The 17,927-nt window shown below is 39.5% G+C and overlaps 1 protein-coding gene across 2 annotated transcripts in view; it reads right to left on the reverse strand.

Annotated features, from left to right (window-relative positions):
* The window catches only part of LOC122774892 (CUB and sushi domain-containing protein 3-like), a 199,257-nt gene that overhangs the window by 98,311 nt on the left and 83,019 nt on the right, over positions 1-17,927 (reverse strand). For both annotated transcript variants that reach the window (XM_044034485.1, XM_044034484.1), the window contains exons 21-31: positions 16,611-16,799; positions 15,763-15,932; positions 14,545-14,701; positions 12,495-12,686; positions 11,213-11,339; positions 10,015-10,217; positions 8,225-8,416; positions 7,198-7,336; positions 5,634-5,821; positions 5,066-5,260; positions 2,437-2,553 (exon numbers count right to left, since the gene is read on the reverse strand). In XM_044034485.1, coding sequence (XP_043890420.1) covers positions 2,437-2,553; positions 5,066-5,260; positions 5,634-5,821; positions 7,198-7,336; positions 8,225-8,416; positions 10,015-10,217; positions 11,213-11,339; positions 12,495-12,686; positions 14,545-14,701; positions 15,763-15,932; positions 16,611-16,799 — 1,869 coding nt within the window. The remainder of the gene's footprint in view (positions 1-2,436; positions 2,554-5,065; positions 5,261-5,633; positions 5,822-7,197; positions 7,337-8,224; positions 8,417-10,014; positions 10,218-11,212; positions 11,340-12,494; positions 12,687-14,544; positions 14,702-15,762; positions 15,933-16,610; positions 16,800-17,927) is intronic.

Below are 17,927 nucleotides of genomic sequence, written 5' to 3' on the forward strand. Positions count from 1 at the left end.
CCAAGATCTGGCAGTATTTCACATTGTATAATATCCTTCAGCTGTTTTTGATTTTCTCAAACACGAAGAACACCTTCCAGCCCTGCCCTTTTGACTGTAAATCCAGTTTAACATGAGCTGGGACATGACTGATAAAACAAATCATCATTCTCACATGCTGTATTTGCTTTAACATTCTTGGTGCTAATCAAGTAAATATGCAATTGTTAAACATCCATTTATCGATGTTAATTTTGTTGTGCTTCATTAGCAACATTCAGCTACTTTCAGGGAAATCGTTTTCTCAAAAATGATTAACAATTGAAATAGCTTTCATTCTGAACTAGTTATGGGTTGTTTTCACCACGGACACCTTATGTCAAATATTCTAAAAGATGCATTAAGAGCACATTGGCTAATTACTTAAAAAGATACTGCAACCTTACAACCTCAAAACCGAGTATTTGCAAGATTTAAATATTAAAAAACATTTAAAATACATGGATTTATAATAAGCTACGTATAGGCAGCTGCACACTGACAACAAATCATACTGTACATCGACATGAAGCCATCCTCTAGGTGTAAAAATCTTAGGTCACTGGCACAAAATCATGAAATGACATTTCCATCTGAGGTTTTCCTGCCAGGTTGAACTGGCTGACACCGCGTCTCAATGGCTTATGGTGCACTATCCGTCATATAAGGGACAGGCTAAGATGCTCATTTCATACACCACCCAAGGCACTGACAAATTTCAATTACCTGTATACTAGACACTGAAATGTGATTTCTGCTGTCATACTGCCAATAGGCTTGACTCAGCAGCAAAGCTGTAACCGGCAAAAATTAATTTCCCTGCACATTGTTCTATTTGGCTTATTGAGGTTGAAAATCACTAAAATGATACTCCTGATAAAATACCCATCCTTGATTTGAATTTGACTCACATGATGAACAGGAAGTGGTTCTAATACAGATTTACAAATATGCAAGAGGGGTACCCGTGTTGCAAAATGGTGTTATGTAAAACATGACACATTAACAATTGTCATTACAGTTGATACCAGTTGAGAGCTTATGAGACAAGACTCACTATTGAAGTGGAAAAAAGAGGCAAATGGTTTAGATATTTACAAACGTATTGCCATCATATGTGGACTAATAGCACCAAACATTTGAAATTTGCTCTGACCAAGTTATGAATCTTCATTGTTCTCACTATTTCCCCTCAAGCCACACACACACCACAGCAGTTTGCTCATCACCAGCGGGACTTTTCAATGGCCCCTGTGTTTGCAGTCCCTGGAATAAATCTGCAGGCCCATGTGGGAATGTTGGCTGACGAATTCCACACTCCATTAAGCCGTTGCAGGCAGTGTAAGCAAATGTTACATTTGCATGTAATATTTATTTTTTTTAAAAAACAACAACCTGTGGATGTCTGGACTCAGCAGTGGGATATGACAACAGGGGATGTAAACTGTCATGTTGGATCATCACACACAGGATTAACCTGTGCTTTAAAACAACAGGGTTTCACAGTATAAAAACCCCAGAGCCCATGATTTCCCAAGCTCTTTATGACTAACATGGACTATTGAGCTGAAGCGCATTAAGGTCTCATACAGAGCTTTGTTGAATTATATATACAGACATACTGTACTTGGAAAAGCCAAGAACCTGTGCATCGCTCCATCTATTCCCCACAGCCCTCTATCGCTTGACCTTACTCTCCCACATTACCTACAGTACAGAGCATTTTTCATGTCAGCACAATCAATTTTTGTTTGCCCTGATTATATTGTACCTTCACACTCCCTTACGGCCCACGTGCTGCTCCTCGTTGTGTTTCAATTCAAGCATAAGAGTGGAAAACAGTCCAACCAGGATATCAATGTAAATTTCCAACATTTTATATTGATTAAAATGTGATTCTATCAGACACGCGCCACTGGGAGCAAGAGTAGGGGTCATCCCTGACCTTTGCCTATTAACTGTGTGACCATTGACTTTATATCATGACAAATCAGTTTTCAGATAAGAAACAAGCACATTATTACAGGAACTGAAAGCTAATCTACCAGCAAACAAGCATTTAAACTGAGTGTCAATGGCAGTATTCATCACAGAAAACAGTCAAAATGTACAAAATACAGTAATGAATGATACACGAATTAAGTGCTACGGGGAAGTCTGAGCGTTTGGTTAGGTAGTAGTCTGTCACCTAAGATCAGCTCTGAGAGTCAGCCTCAATTTCTTTAATCACCGCTTATCTTTCATTCTTAATTGGTTTCATTGACTAAAAACAATTAGCTCTCTTATGCTCCCCCTCTGGCATCACGTTTTATGTTATATTATTTCCAGACACCCAAACCATAGTATAGGACAGTAGCAGTTAAATAGAACGTGAATAACAATTTTCTGCAACTCTGTGAAAGTGCTTAAAATGCTTACCGAAGTCCCCAGGGACAAAGATGTCATAGACACAGCTCTGGCCTCTGGTGTAATTATGTGGATAGTTTGGGGACAACACAGTTCCCTCTGAACCTGTAAAGTGACCTCCGCAGGGAGCTGCACAGGAGAGAGGAAAATAAACACACAAAAAATGTGAAACAACCATCTTATAATACCTAGGGAAAAACAGCAATTAAATACAAACAAACACATTCACTGATTCACATGAATGGCCCATGTGCACAGGTAGGCAACAAAGTGAGTTGAGAAGTGACCATTGATCTTTTAATTTTTGACCAGCATAATAAAATCATTTGACATTTTGAGACACGTTGGGGACATTTTCAAAAGGAAAGTACAGACTGAGAAGGAGTTGTATTTATGGGGTTACAACCCAAAAAGGAAACCAACCAACAAGAAAAAATACACAAAACACCATCAATCAACAAAGTCACACATGGCTGTGACTTTAATCAGACCATATCACCCAGCAGCACATTTTGAGAAATTCTAAAATCAACTCCTTAGCCAAAACAGGCTTTCTGTCAGCAGGCTGAACTGCTAGAAAGTCCAGATGCTATTGTTTTGATGTTGCTACATAATAATGTACTAACACATTTGATTAGAGTCTCTGAAAATATCATACATTTGATTAGTGTGCAGTAATAGAGTCTGGGTGCCAAAGTACAAAAACAAAATCAAACCCCCTGCAAGCTCATAGCTCCCAAACTTATTCTTGCACCACCATAACAGTGTATTCAAATATTCAACTGGCACTGGTTTCATTAATATAAGATGTGTTCTGTCCTGCACCTGCGTCCCACAGCCCAGAGTCCAATCTTAAGTTGTTAATGATGTTCCTAATTTGCCAAGAGACCCTCTAACAAACTCGCCTCAGACCACGCGGACTGAGCCATCAGGTGTGGGAGCGTCAGTTGTAAACAAACACACATTCATTTGTAGGAGAAGCTGTCACTGCTCTAAACCCAACCCCCCCGTGGCCTCCACAATGTACATGTCACTGTTGTTTCGCCAGAGATGGTGAACCAAAGCAAGAAGGGCTAATGATCAAAAAAGGGATTTGCAATGTATCCCTGTTTGGTTACTTGCCTTTTGCCGTTTAGACTAAACATACATCATGGTGACAAGTAGGACTATAGGTTTATTTGTCAGACAGTGCAAACACTGATGGAGGAAAGGAGGGCATACTAAACTGTCCATCAAGAGACAGAGAGAGCAGAACTAAATAAGTGACGCATGACAGATGAAGCAGTCATTTAAATCTGGAAGACATGATTACTTGATTTCATTTCAAGAATACTTTTCAGTGCTCATTCACCCCAAATGCGTTGAGTGAAGTGCTAAAATGTGGACAGACGACCGATTCAACAGAAAAGTCTTTTAGAACATAAAAGACAGACATAGGGTTATGCTCAAAGAATACTTGATTTTTTTCATTAAAATAGGGATAAGCAAAACTACAATCCAAATCAGTCTTTTGTCATGATTATTTCAGCTAACTGCAAAATAAATTAAAGGAACAGAAGATGGTCATATGTTGGAGCTGGTGAAGGCATTCGATCTAGACATTATACAATATATTATGGTCTTTGCAGCACAACGAAATTGTAAAAATCAGCTAGTTTACTGTAGCAGCACTTCATTAGACTGTTTTAACTACTACTTTTAACTACCGCACACTGCAGATGTGGCACAGTCAACAATGAAACTGTGTGGCTTTTATACTTTCATGAATTATCATTATTATAATAATATAAAAACAAGTGTGTCTCTTCTCTTGTGAAGTTAGGACCATACGTATCATTAATCTGTTTCAGGCCAATATTATTATTATTATTATTATTATTATTATTATTAGGAATGGGAAGCTGTATCCCTGGATCCGATATCGGAGAGGTGAAAATGTTAAATCAGATACAATCCAAAATCCCATATATTGCATGCTTCACTTTGCACAGGTTGTAAAAATGTAAATAAAAATCAGCAAAAGCCTTTGAGCTGAGTCATGTTTGAGCTGCTTATTTCTTCTAAATAAATGGTCTAAAATGACTGCATCGGACTAATATCGGTATTGGTAGGTACTCGAGTTAGTGATATCATTATCAGACACAAAATCCAAAAATAATGTCCCACTCCTAATTATTACATAAATTAACTTAATTTTTATCTTGTGTTCTGTGAAGTATTTCTGCATATACATGTTTTCATATTATGGTTTTTCAGAATGGCCAAACACACTACAAATACTATTAAGAAACTACAAACTATTACACATTTCAAGTCAAGCACCAATATTGTTATAATGCTTAGCAGAGAAATGTCTTTCTGACCTTAACTTTGAATACAGTGTTACACGTTATTACCTATGCTGTACTACTGACTTAGTCTGCACAGTGGATTTAAATGTATTTAATAACAATAAGTGATCTATATTTCGGCCGCGTTTACAGTTCCTGCATGCTGCGAGGGAGTCATTGCACCACACGCTCAAACTCATTTTTACACAGTACCATTGTGGTATCACACAGCATCAAATATTGACCAAATAGCTGGAGTGCAGTTAGCTGCTTCTCAGGTGTTCTGTTGTAGTCAGCATGTTACTTCTCACCTTGACAGCTTGGTTTGGCTCTATCCCACTCTGGTCTCTTGCTGTTGCCCATGACGCAGGTCAGAGTGGAGTAGCCCTGCAGCAGATAACCGGCCTCGCAATGAAATGTTACCATAGATCCAAGCTTGTAGTCGGCGCCCATTCGAGTGCCATTCATCACATTCCCTGGATCAAAACATGCCTCCCGCAATTTTGCTGTCAATCAAAAAGACAAAAATGTTAAAATGAGGAACAACTGTGCAGATGAGAGGGGTTTCTAATCAGGCAGAAGTACTGAGGGTACAAATATGAGTTCCACAGGGTGTAAAAGTCTGTTTGGTTTAACCAAACACTTTTTTTTTCTTTAAAGAAAAATGAAACAATAAATACAGGAATACAATTAAATCAATTGAATTAAATAAAAAAAAAAACAGGCTATTCTCAAAGCTGGTATCAAAATTATACAAAAAGTAATTGTGTAGTGTAGCATACTCCAAACACTTTATTCTTCTAATTCATTAATGTATGTCTCAAAATCTAATGCTGTTACATACTCTATAAAATCCACTCGCACGGGCCTTCATGGTACCTTTGTATTCCAAATGAAAGCCGGTGTAGCTCACGGAACCATCACTTCGAAACGCCAGGTACATGAAGTTGGACGTGCTCTCAATCTTCTCAGGAAGTTTACTGTCTTGGAAACTACCAATGAGATGGGCACTGCTGTCCGGGCCGTCATAGATGTACAGGAAATCATAGTTGGGCTCAATGCTGAAGCTGCGACAAGTAAAACAAACAGGCACGTTAGAGATAAGATGATCATTATTTTTGCAAAGTCCATCCGATTGTGAGAGATTTAGAAGGCATTAAGGTTTTAAAATCAGTGTGCACTGCAGTGCTAAATGTGAGCCATGCCAAGCGATTTGTTTTGCATCTCCGGACAAAAACATACAAAAAAGATATCTCCCCGAAGAGGTGAGAGGAGATTAAATCTTCCCAGACAGTAGTGGCAATGCAGTGTAAAAGGATCGCTTCATATTGGAGCGCTGTATATCAAATCACATGCAGCAGTGAGAGAGAGGAGCATTTGTTTTGAAAAATAATGAGCGTGGTTTATGACAAAAATGTAAATAGCTTGGAGATAATTGCATTTGAGTTAGATCAAGGCAACACCAATTTAAAATCATAACTCCATCCTTTCATTTGGCATTCCCAAGGGACAGAGCAGCTTTGAGGTAACTCTATTAGATGTTCGTTTTGGAGGACAAAGTTGAAAAAGAAACATTTCAGGGAGTTTCCCTGTGGGAAAGTGGGAGTGTCAAGAGAAGACTGCCCATGTGAATTGCCCTCAGGCCCATCTGCATTTCCTCCGCCAGCATTGCTGCTATATGCTGAGATTGCAATTAATAATTAAAAGCTTGTTGCCCGAGTATCATTCAGCCTTGGACATGAGCTGCACTCAAAAACACATTTCTGCCTGTGGTTTTTATTTTTTTTAGTATTCATCCAGAAAGCTTGTCTCACTACATTCCTGCAAAGTGGTAGGAATACTCGCCCTCTGGGTGTTTGTGGAGACATTGCCGCTTCTTCCCTATCTCCCACCACACCTGGGCTCAAAGTCAGGTACTCTGCCTGACACACATGGCCAACTTTGCTCAATAATATGATGTTAAACCTGGTTCCACTGCAGAAAACAAGCAATTCCACAGCACAGCCTAGGTTGCTGTGCATCCACTGAGAACTGACTCCATTCTGCTTCAGGTAGGTTACAAGTACACCACAGATTTAAGGAAAGATTAATCTCGTAAGCCACTGGACCAGAGACTTAAGGGACAACACACTCATCAGCAGTTTCATTTTCTGAAGGACCTTAAAATCCCGGATTTCACTAATAATTGTTTAAATAGCTGAAACCCCATGAAACCCAACCTCTGAAAAAAAGTCTTACTTCTAATACATGTTTCCTTTTTTCTGGATGTGTTCGGATTAGCTGATAAAGAAATAATTACACTCTATGGTCATTACCGCATTGCAAAAACAACACATCTAATGGCACAGTAGCATCGGACTTTTGTACAGAACTATATGACAAATAGTTTTCTACATTTAGAGTACTGTTTTAGATTGTGGCTAAAAGAAACTGCTTATATTACCTGATGAAAGCCAAAGAGATGACATAGTCTGAGTGTACAGCAATAAGCCAGTCACAGTCTTTGCTGTGTGGGTAGGGATTTGGGTAGTTGGGAGAGAGGATGAATCCTGACGATCCCGTAACATTCCCACCACAAGGTGCTTGAAAGAAAAAAAGGAAGATAATACGGATAAGAAAGATGCACACAGTGATCAAACAAAGTCTTTTTAACACATGACCCCTGGAACTCAACAAGCTGAAACATTGTGTATGAAAAAATACTCAATACATACATCTGGAAATGTCTGTGTTGAGATTTTACTGAAGGGATTATTATATATTTGATGTTTTAATGACATGTTGGTGCTTGAGTATAGAAGATATTTTCTGTTACCCAATTCTAAAGCCTTTTTTGATGAACAGAGTAAGGGCCGTCAGAAGGGATGGCAACACACTGATAAAGTCTGCTGCTGTTATTTAGTGTGATAAATGAGTAGAAGGACAGCAGACATTTACATCAAGTTCTGACATCAACATTACGTTGAGTTGTGTGATCTTTCAATCGCCTTTTGAGACAGACAAATTCCAGGCACTTTCCAGTGTGGAGAAAGAAAGAAAAATCCAGACCAGTTGGCAGCAACTCAAGAGCATCGAGGTTTCTGTGGACCTACTTGGTGTAATTATTTGTAATTGCATTGTTAAGTAATTAGCTGTTAAGCTCTACTATGCAAATGTGTCGGGAGACAGCTACAGAAGTGGATTTGTCCTCACAACTGTTGCCAAAATTCAAACATATCTGAAGAGTCTTTTTGTTTATCCTTCACGTAATTTTAAGACATGAGTAAGAGAGAATTAGAGTCTCTGCTGCAGCCGGTTAATGGAAAAAACACTATGTTCTCTTTTCCTTTCATCATTTCTCTTTCCCTCTGATCCCCTTCACTTCCGTCTCTTCCTCTCTCCTTCAATCCATCCACCTCTCTCTATCTCCCCCCCACACACACACACACACACACGTCCCACTCTCTCCAACTCCCTCCCATCTCCCTCACCAATGCAGCTTGGAGGGCTGGGTTGCCAGTAGTATCTATTTTCCACTTGGATGCAGGTGATTCTGCTCTCGCCCTGCAACTCATATCCTGGATCACAGGAGAAGGTCACCGAGTCACCAGGCTCCCGTCCTTCCCCATTGCGACTGCCATTCATGGGAATACCTGGATCTCGGCAGGCTGTTGCAAGCGAACCTGAGGGGAAACACACATAAACATAAACAGTAAATCCACATGTTCCCGTATTGTACAGGGAGTCCAAGAGCTCAGGAAAGAGCAGGCATGCATAGACAGTTTCATATAATATTGTAGACAGCTGTAAAGCTGAAACTGTGGCTCAAACAGGGTTATAGCATAAAGCAGATTACAGACTGATATCAGTCAAAATCCTGCCATGTTTTCCTAAACCACAGCTGTGCAGCAGCCCAGCGCTGTGTGTATGAGTTGGTAAAATCTGATAAATTTAGACTTTACTGAGATATATACTGTAACAGAGTTAGGTATTGAGGCACTGCACTATTGCTTTTGCTTTCAAAATATAGACACATCAAAAACACATGAAGAAATTAAAGAATAAATGCGCGTTACAAGTGATAAATAAATGGCACTCTCAGCACAATACCGCTTAATTATTTGATTTCAAAATGCAGTCAGTGACTTGTAACAATGGATCATGATAAGCCTAGAGACACTTAACCTCAATTCCACATAGTAAATGAATACAAGTATAGCAACACCAGACAATGTTGCTAATTGAAGGTTTGCAGGATATTGAGTTAACAGAACCAAGCATTTGGCACCTGATTTATAGCTGATATTTCCACGTTTATTTTAAATTTAAACAAACATTAAGAATACATTTCATAATAGAGAAAATGATTGAAGGGAGTCTTGCCAATTACTAGACAATTGCTATTGTCATCCTTTGGGTTTCCGAAAACCACTCGCCTGAGGCAAACAGGGTATTTAAGTACAGTACGTATCTCAAGAATCGATTCCTGCTTTAAACACATGCAGTGAATCTTGTGTCATTGATTTTCACATTAGACTACTGTGCTTGTATACTAAAGAGACTGAAAACATGAATACATTTATCACACATAGCATTTGTAAGATTTTATTGAGCCGCGACACACTTACCTTCATGGTTTTGAAGCAATTCGTCAGTAAAACATGTAGACTACATTAGTATTATAACAGCTGTGAAATTGCTTTACGCTGAATTGAAGAATATATGTGGAATATGTTCATGCACTACATGATTGCACCCATTGGCTCCACATGACCGTATAATGTTGCTTAGTATAGTGGTGTTTATTTCTCATGTTGCCCAGCAACATTCCCACACTGCACACAGGAAGAGATACATTTTATGTCCAGCGAGAGACAAAGGCAAGAGCAACATTGTCCGAGTAAAGTGAGATCGCTGCAAACAGGTTGGCGTATGACTGACAACACAAAGAAGCACCCACGGACATCTTTAGAAGTGAATTCTGCTGCTCAAAAAATTGTATACACGCAAATGCTCCCTCACTCAGGTCTGATAGTATTGCTTAACAAAGATTGTTTTCAGATGAATAACTTAGCACACAAATACTGCTAACATTTCTGTTCACAAAGACCAAACACAGGCAGAATAATATAAAGAAAAATATTTGAGTGGCAATAAAATAAAAGTAAGTCATTTTATTATCACTTATTCCTGCATTTGTCCAGAAAAGTGAACGACACACCATGATACACAAAGCAAGTACACTTGAAATAAATGCAAATTCTTGGAAGGAGAAACTCACTGGAGAAGTCGATTGCAAAACCAGACTTGGTGATGTAAAAGTCAGTCTCAAACTGAATGGTGACGATGTTGAGAGTGGAGTGTATTCCCTCAGGCAGCAGGGAGCCGCTAACCTCTTTCAGAGACATCTCGTTCTCGGGAGGACCGTCCCACACCTTCAGGATATCGTGGGATGCCTCCGTGTCAAATGCAAGGAACTGGAGACTGCGAGAGATTGTTACTTTAACTTTAGGTCAATTCTGTCAGATTAAGTCAACCCAGTCTAACATGTTAACATGCACAGTGAGATGTCATTCTGCTTACTTTCATTCACCAATGTCAAGTAGAATTTTCAAGAGGACAACTGAAATGGGAGCTAAGATTAAAGTGATGACAAAGGGGAGATTTATCGAGAAACGGCGTCCTCTGTGCTTTTGGGCATTTCTGTTGCGATTCTCTATCATCAATTGATTTTTGTCAGTTTGTCAGTTGTCAAACAAGAGCAGATATCTGCAGTCTCATTAAGGGCTGGCTAGAAGCAGCCTCTTGGACAAAGAATATGAAACTGTTTATTAGGAATCACACCATGTTTACTTCGACCTCAAAGCCAAAATAGATTTGATTTTATAGCAATACTGGATGCTGTGGAACCAAAATAAATGTTTCCATGTCCCAGGAATATTCCCTTGGGCGCTGTCACTGTCTATAAATTCCCTCTCCCAGTCACCGTTAATGTTGCTGCTGCAGGCTGTTTCTCTTGATGATGTCTTCATATTTTGAATCTTGACTGATTACAACTCGAGTGAAAACATTTTTGGGTTGTCTTCATCTTCAAGTCTTTTGTAGTCAGGCCAAATGAGGACAACCTCAGTTAAATTAGGATGCAGTTAAATAAACATACATCAGTTTAGTTCTCTGTGAAGTCTTTCAGTATTAAATGCAGTTTCTCAATAATGTCATATTCCCATATTCCCTTTGGCGTCACCACTAAGTTATTTGAAACTTATTCTTAATATGTGTCTTCAGATGATAAAAAACGTTGAGGCAAATATTTACCCAGTTTCAGCATATTTTATGAGAAATGACCCTTAATAGTAAATAGCATGCATCTTAATTAAAATATTCTGAATTACTGTATGTTAAACAAAGAAAACAGAAAACACGTTCATTCTTACTGCATAAATATGCATGTATTATAGGACCATTCATTTGCAACTTACCTGACAATGTTGCCGGGGTTGACCTCAATTGTCCAGGTGCACCTCAGGTTGTTGTCATAGGGGAAGGGATACCCAGGAGAGAGGATTCGCCCTGTGGACTCACCCTTAAAAGTGCCTCCACACTCCGCTGCATACACACATACACAATTTGTACAAAAATGTCAATGTTTAAACATTTCAAGTGGCTGAAAATCAACAGTTTGGTTTTTTGACAAATAACATTTTTCACTGCAACAAAGACTGCCTTCCTGACCAGAGAAACTCAAGGATGCAAAAGATGCCTGATGGAACTATCTTATCAGATCTATGCTGCCTCTATCCTAGTTATCGTCTTGCTATCTATATTACAGAACAAATGACACTTAATTAATAGGAAAATTGCATTAGATTGCGGCAACAGTAGACTACAATCAGTATCATCAACACAGAGCAATTGTGTCACTGACATCAGCCAGGATGGAGAAATGGCTGAAAATCATCCCATTTCATATCCAGCTAATAGATACACAGCTCACTATTAACATGTACCATTCAGTGATCCAGCACTGTTCAACATTCAATCAACTGACCTCTTGTTTTTTATCTTATAATTTTTTTTTTAACTGAACATGCCACAATGCAAGACCAAAGCCCTTTCACAGAAAAGGGACAAATACATGTTTAATTGAAAAGGCCTGGGGAAACAGTGGCATTTAACACATCCGGAATTTGAAAATGTTTTTTTGTACCTTATTCCATCACAGCGAGTCATCAAGAAACAGACACTGCTTCAAAACATCCTCCAGACTCTAGCACCATGCAGGAAATAGCTTTATCATTTCTGTTTCTCAGCATGTACAGAACATAAAAGTTCATTATGATGACACCTTTACTTTGAGAATAATGTGGGTTTACATATTTAAACTGCATAGTCTACAAAGGAAACGGAGCCTTAACAACACGGCTCGATAGTAATCCAGGCTGCTTCACTATAGTGCTCATAATAGTGTTTCACCAAGAACACAAAGAGAGATCAATGATTCACAATAAAACATCTGGGCCATTTATATTCTCTTACAAAATGAAAAGCCGTGTATTTTGCTCAACGCAGTTCAATTAAGTAGAAAATCTTGTAGGGATAAATCATTGGGCTAAACATGTTGCTAAGCAAGATAACAGAGTACCTGGCCCTTATGAACATTTTAAGCTACAGCAGAGGACGAATAGACAAAGAATGTCTGGGAACAAAATGTGTAATAGAGGCAAAGGCGGCGTATAGAGGAGCACAGGCGGAACGATTTACCTATACATGACGGGAGGTGATTGTCCCAAGCTCTTCTCTCCCCAGTCATGCACTTTAGTATACCACTGCCATGCAGGGTGTAACCTTGATCACAACCGAATGTGATGGCACTTCCGGCAAAGTGACCCTGGTCACTGACTTTAAAGCCAAACTGCGGCACCCCTGGATCATCACAGTGAGACAGCTCAAAGCCTGGAAAAGGAAAGATACAGAAGAATGTGTTGAAAAATGACAAGACTGAACACACATAAACACAGAGCTGTAAACAGCCAGTTTGTAAAACTAGCACCATATTTTCATTCATCTGTATTGTAAAGCGGTATTGATTGAGCTTTGAGAATTAATTTCCGGTTGAGCTCAAATGAAAGCCTAGTTACAGTGCCATTATATTACTTGGCAGTAAAAGATTCCTTTTGGACAGACAGCACAATTAGACATTCACAATTAAAGGTTCAATTGAGTGTGGACATTTACCACAATTGAGAAACAGCCCATCCGCTTGTAACACTTTGGGGTATTACAAGAGAAATAAAAATAAACAAGCCACAAACTAGAAAATGTTGCACTAACTCTTTAGCTCACCATGTGTGAACTTGACCATGGCCTTTATGTGCATTTCTCTTTTTCAGGTACTAAATGTAAGTGTTCTGCTATGCAGCAACAGTGGCTGCACATAAACCCAGCGGACCTGATTTATATGACATCTCACAGCGAAGTCCATGCCCATGCCAGATGTTGCCATAGTATAACAAGTGCCATGACCAATCTCCAGGAGATGGTCTTCACATTTGGAAAATTATCTCTGCACTTTGGGTAGAAGATTTGTAAAAAGATTTTCAGATTTCCTGTTATGATTTAATAAACAGTCTATACAGCACGGTCACTTTGCCCTTTTGCTGTTTAGACAGCGCTCATTCCTCTTTAAGTTGGAAAGGATATTATTTCTGGTTGAAAAGATGGAGTAAAAGTTGCACTGTGATGGGAATAAAATGGGTTAGCTTACACAGTGCTATTTACCTTATGCACATAACTGGAAAATGTTTTAATTAATTTAAATTGCAATATTTCTATGTATAATTATGGGTAATTATGTAACTCAGACAGCAGCTTATAACCAAGCCATATTTTCTCCCGAACTGATTTTGGTTGCATTTCAATGCTGCTGGCAATTCATTTAGTTGCTGTAAATGAAGTCAGGATCTAAAACTTTTAATAGTTCATTATAATTGCCAAACCGCACATTCCATTAAAAAATTAGAAATTTCATTTATTTTATGTGAACCATTTGTTCCTGGCACGTTTGGCTATCATTTCTAGAAAAGGGCCTATAGTAACTGCAAGTAAGCTGAAACTTTTTTTTGGCTTTCATATAATTAAAGCCAAAACGGCACCTGGCCTGTGGCCATTCTTAGTAGCTCTGTTAATTTTTCCTTAGAAAACCTTAAAGTAGATAAGAGGAATTCAGAGATTGCAGGTGAAACAAAAACACTTTAAATTGGACTGGAAAATGCAGTGTCACCAGAACATTCTCTCACAGTAATAAATTAGAAACAGTTAGCAACAATACACAGTCAGCAAACCAATTAGGATGAGAAACAAAACCCATCTATTACTTGCCCACTTATAGCAACGGGCCCAACCTTCCTTCAATGTAAACACTTACTGCAATGCATGTGCACACACACACGTAGCTCACAAACACAATTTCAAACAATACCAACAATAACTCGCCCTTTTTAACGAGGTACAGTTAAGCAGACACACTGTATGTGCTAATTACGGAAGTGGAGAGCAAAAAAATAAATAATTAAAGGAGTTCATATGAGGGAGGAGGGGGAAAAAATGTCCTGCAGGAACGGAGCAGAAACAGCATGCTGTGTTTAATGTGTGCTCTGACAGTGAAAGACACAGTGAAGTGGGTTGAGGGTCAATTAAAAATTTCTTTTAAATTCTCATACTTGAAATGTCTGGCCCCTGAGGTGAAGCTAAATTCACCCATTTGGAAAAGCTTTAAGTCCCTCCTCCTCCAGGGAAATGAAAAGCGACTCACTGTGGTATATGAGCCGGAACCCCGCTGCTGTCACCTCCTGGTCAGAGTAGAATTCGAGCCACAGATAGTTGGAAGTGCTAGTGAGGGACAGACCTTGCATCACCGTGCCCGTGTACGTGCCAAGGAGCGGCGCTGCACCATCCTTTCCATCATACACCTGGTCAGAGAGGGACACAGTGTTTTTCTGGTTATCCAGGATGTACTACCAAAATAAAGTACAATGATATTAAGAATTAAATATTTATACTGAAGAAAGACAGCAACAGTTAACAGAAGAAATGGGGACACTGTGTAACCTGGATTTTACGGCTCCTCTATTGCAAAACCAATGATCAAACGAGATGTGCAAATGAAATTGGAGTGACCATAAATCCTCCCGCTGATTTGATACTGAGCTCAGGCACAGCTGAATTATTAAGACAGTGGTGGGATTCTTGAAAAAATATAGGGAGGTAAGTTGGACAAATAGTTATTAACTTTGTCAAATTGTCTGTGTGAATAGCAGTTGTTAACCAACTATTACATGTTCATCTATATTTAAATACTAAAAAAAACATTAAAAGTGAATTCAAGCCTTATACTTGCTTTCTTTGGAAATCATTTTTCAAATAATTTTCTAACTTTTGACAGACCACTTTTTATTTACTCTCAAAAAAGTACTACAGGGTCATTCTTGGCTTTGTTTACCGAATTCTTAAAGTTAATCGAGCTTTAAAGGCACGTCTTTCCACATTTGTGATGTTCACAAAAATGACTGTGTCTACACAACACCATTACTAAAAAAAAACTAGTGGGCTACAACGCTGTGTAATTGAGGCATTAGACAAGACATCTGCATCCCAAAAATGGTGCATTCCAGCTGTGAAGTGAGGACGACATAGTCGTTTGCATCACAATTGTGGTGCTTACCAAAATTGTGAAAATGCCCTTGAGCAAACAAATGAATCCTTTCTCCCCGAAGAGACACTGCTGCTGTTGCTGTTGTTTGACCTTTGCTCTGACTACCAAGGCAAAACAATGCAGCCTCGTGTTTTTCCCATTTTTCCCCCATGACGTACATCATAGAGAAGCACCAGGCTTTGCCTCATTTACTCAACCATTAAATAAAGAAATGATACTTCATGCTCTGAGTTGATGTGAGCCTCTGCAAGCCCTCTGATTATTTGTTGGCTGTTGATGTTCTGACCCCAAACTGAAGCGACTGCATGACGTCTTTACCTTGATGATGTCGCCTTGTGCTAGTTGAAAGGTACTGGCAGTGATGTTGACGCCTTTGCCTGTTTGGACCTGAATGCTGTACACACATTCATGGCTGTTGTCGTAGTTCCGAGGGTAATTTGGTGACAATAGAAGTCCCTCATTGCTGGAAACTGTCGACCCACATTCAGCTGCAAGAGCAACACAAAGACGACACACAATCAATAATTTACAACAGTTTGTAGAAATGATACCACAGATGCATCATCATGATGACTAAACGGTACAATTCAAATGTTGGACCTGACATTGTGAACAGTGTGACTTAATGCTAATGACATGAACTGTCAGCATCAGTCCCAGTAAATCATTATAAACATTCATATTTAATACTGACCACATAAAGGAAGAATTTGGCGTGTTTATCACAGCGACAGCACTAACCGTTCCGATGTTATTGGACCACTAGAACCTAAATTTCCCAGAGGGAACTTCCCAAAGGGATTAATAAAGTTTCGATCCAATCTTATCAGCTTGATAGTTTTTATTTTCCATACATGAAACTACTTAACCGCTTGGGCTCGAAGTTAAACTGCTTTAACAGCCACTTGCAGCTGCAGAGGGTGCTTTTGCTCAGCAGAAGTTCTATTGTGTTGCTTTAAAACTTTTACATTACATTGTCATTTGGCAGACGCTTTTATCCAAAGCGACTTACAATAAGTGCATTCATACATTTGGGTACAAACAAGAGCTAGAAGTATGTAAGTGCTTCAAGTAAGCCAAACTTGACAGAGGCAAACACAGTCAATTCTGCAACGCTCACATGTGTACATATTGAAAAAACAGAATAAAAGCAGCTGACCACGTACCCACACACCTTGGCAGAGGGGCACTCCACATACGGCGGCCACCTCCCAAGCACACTATCTCCCTTGCCCCTTGTAGACGATAGCCTGTGTTGCAGTAGAACGACAGCGAGTCACCGATTCCAAACTTGGAACCCGTGTGCCAGCCAAACTGAGGTTTCCCAGGGTCCCGACAGGGTTCAAGATCATACTCTGGAAACACGGAAGCCAAAATATTAGTCGCAATAAAAATCTGCAATCATGTCCATGAGAATCACTACTTTTCTATTTTAATGATTTGTTAGTCACCAATATCCATGTGAAAATGTAAGCCTGCCTGTTCCTCTGCATTATTTCCAAAGAAACTATGAAAACGCAACCAGCCAAAAAAAACAACTACAGTACATTGGAGTTGCAGGGATTAACCGTCTTGCTCAAGGACACTTCATCAGGTTGGGATGTATGCCAAAAGCTTGAAACCAGCATGTCTGGCTAAAGGATGAGCTCTCTAAAAAAAAGAAAAAAAAAAAGAAAATAAATAGGCCACCCTGTGGGCAGTATTATGGGCTGTTGGTGGCCTTATCATTTGAGATGTAGATTCAACTCTGTGTGGGTAAGAAGAATAATGTTTAAATCCCTGCAGCTTTTCTCTCATGGTCTTCATCTGTCAGTACGCGGAGCCATTGTGTAAAGGCCTATTGATTTGAGCACAACATGTTACAGCAGCAAACTGGTGGAGGATGTGGCCTGACAGCATTGGGAAATTTTCATCAAAAGGTCATAAAAGGTTACAAAATGAATTCTAATCAGGACATCTATACATGCTAATTACAGAGCATGCAAGGACACGCGCGCACACAAACTGAAATTCATGAATATTCATCGCTGCACAAGTTATGCCTCACTTCAGCGAACAGCAGGCAAACATTTAGCCAGGATGCTCATGAAGCAAGCTCTCGCCTTTTTTCCCCCCCAACACCACCATCTCTCTCTCCTTCCCCCTCACTCCATCTCTCTCCATCAACCCTGCTCACTGCATCACCATCTGTCTCATCTCCCTCCCTATGCCTCATATCGCCACCTCTTTCTTTATACCTTGTTCTCTAAATGGGGGCTTCATTATTTCTGTAAACCCCCCACCTTCAACGCTGTCTGAGTCCTGAGGATACTGACCCACATGGCACACTTTGATGATCATTCCTATCACGGTCAGACACCCTCTACCTGCATGACCCCGTTGTCTCTTAATTACCCTCCTCTGATCCGCACAGCCTGGAGCATTGTCTACCTTAAGCCTGCTTCCACTCTCGCTGACAAATCACTCCTCATGTTTCACCTTAC

Source organism: Solea senegalensis, linkage group LG9, assembly GCF_019176455.1.
Source record: "Solea senegalensis isolate Sse05_10M linkage group LG9, IFAPA_SoseM_1, whole genome shotgun sequence".
Lineage (NCBI taxonomy): Eukaryota > Metazoa > Chordata > Actinopteri > Pleuronectiformes > Soleidae > Solea > Solea senegalensis.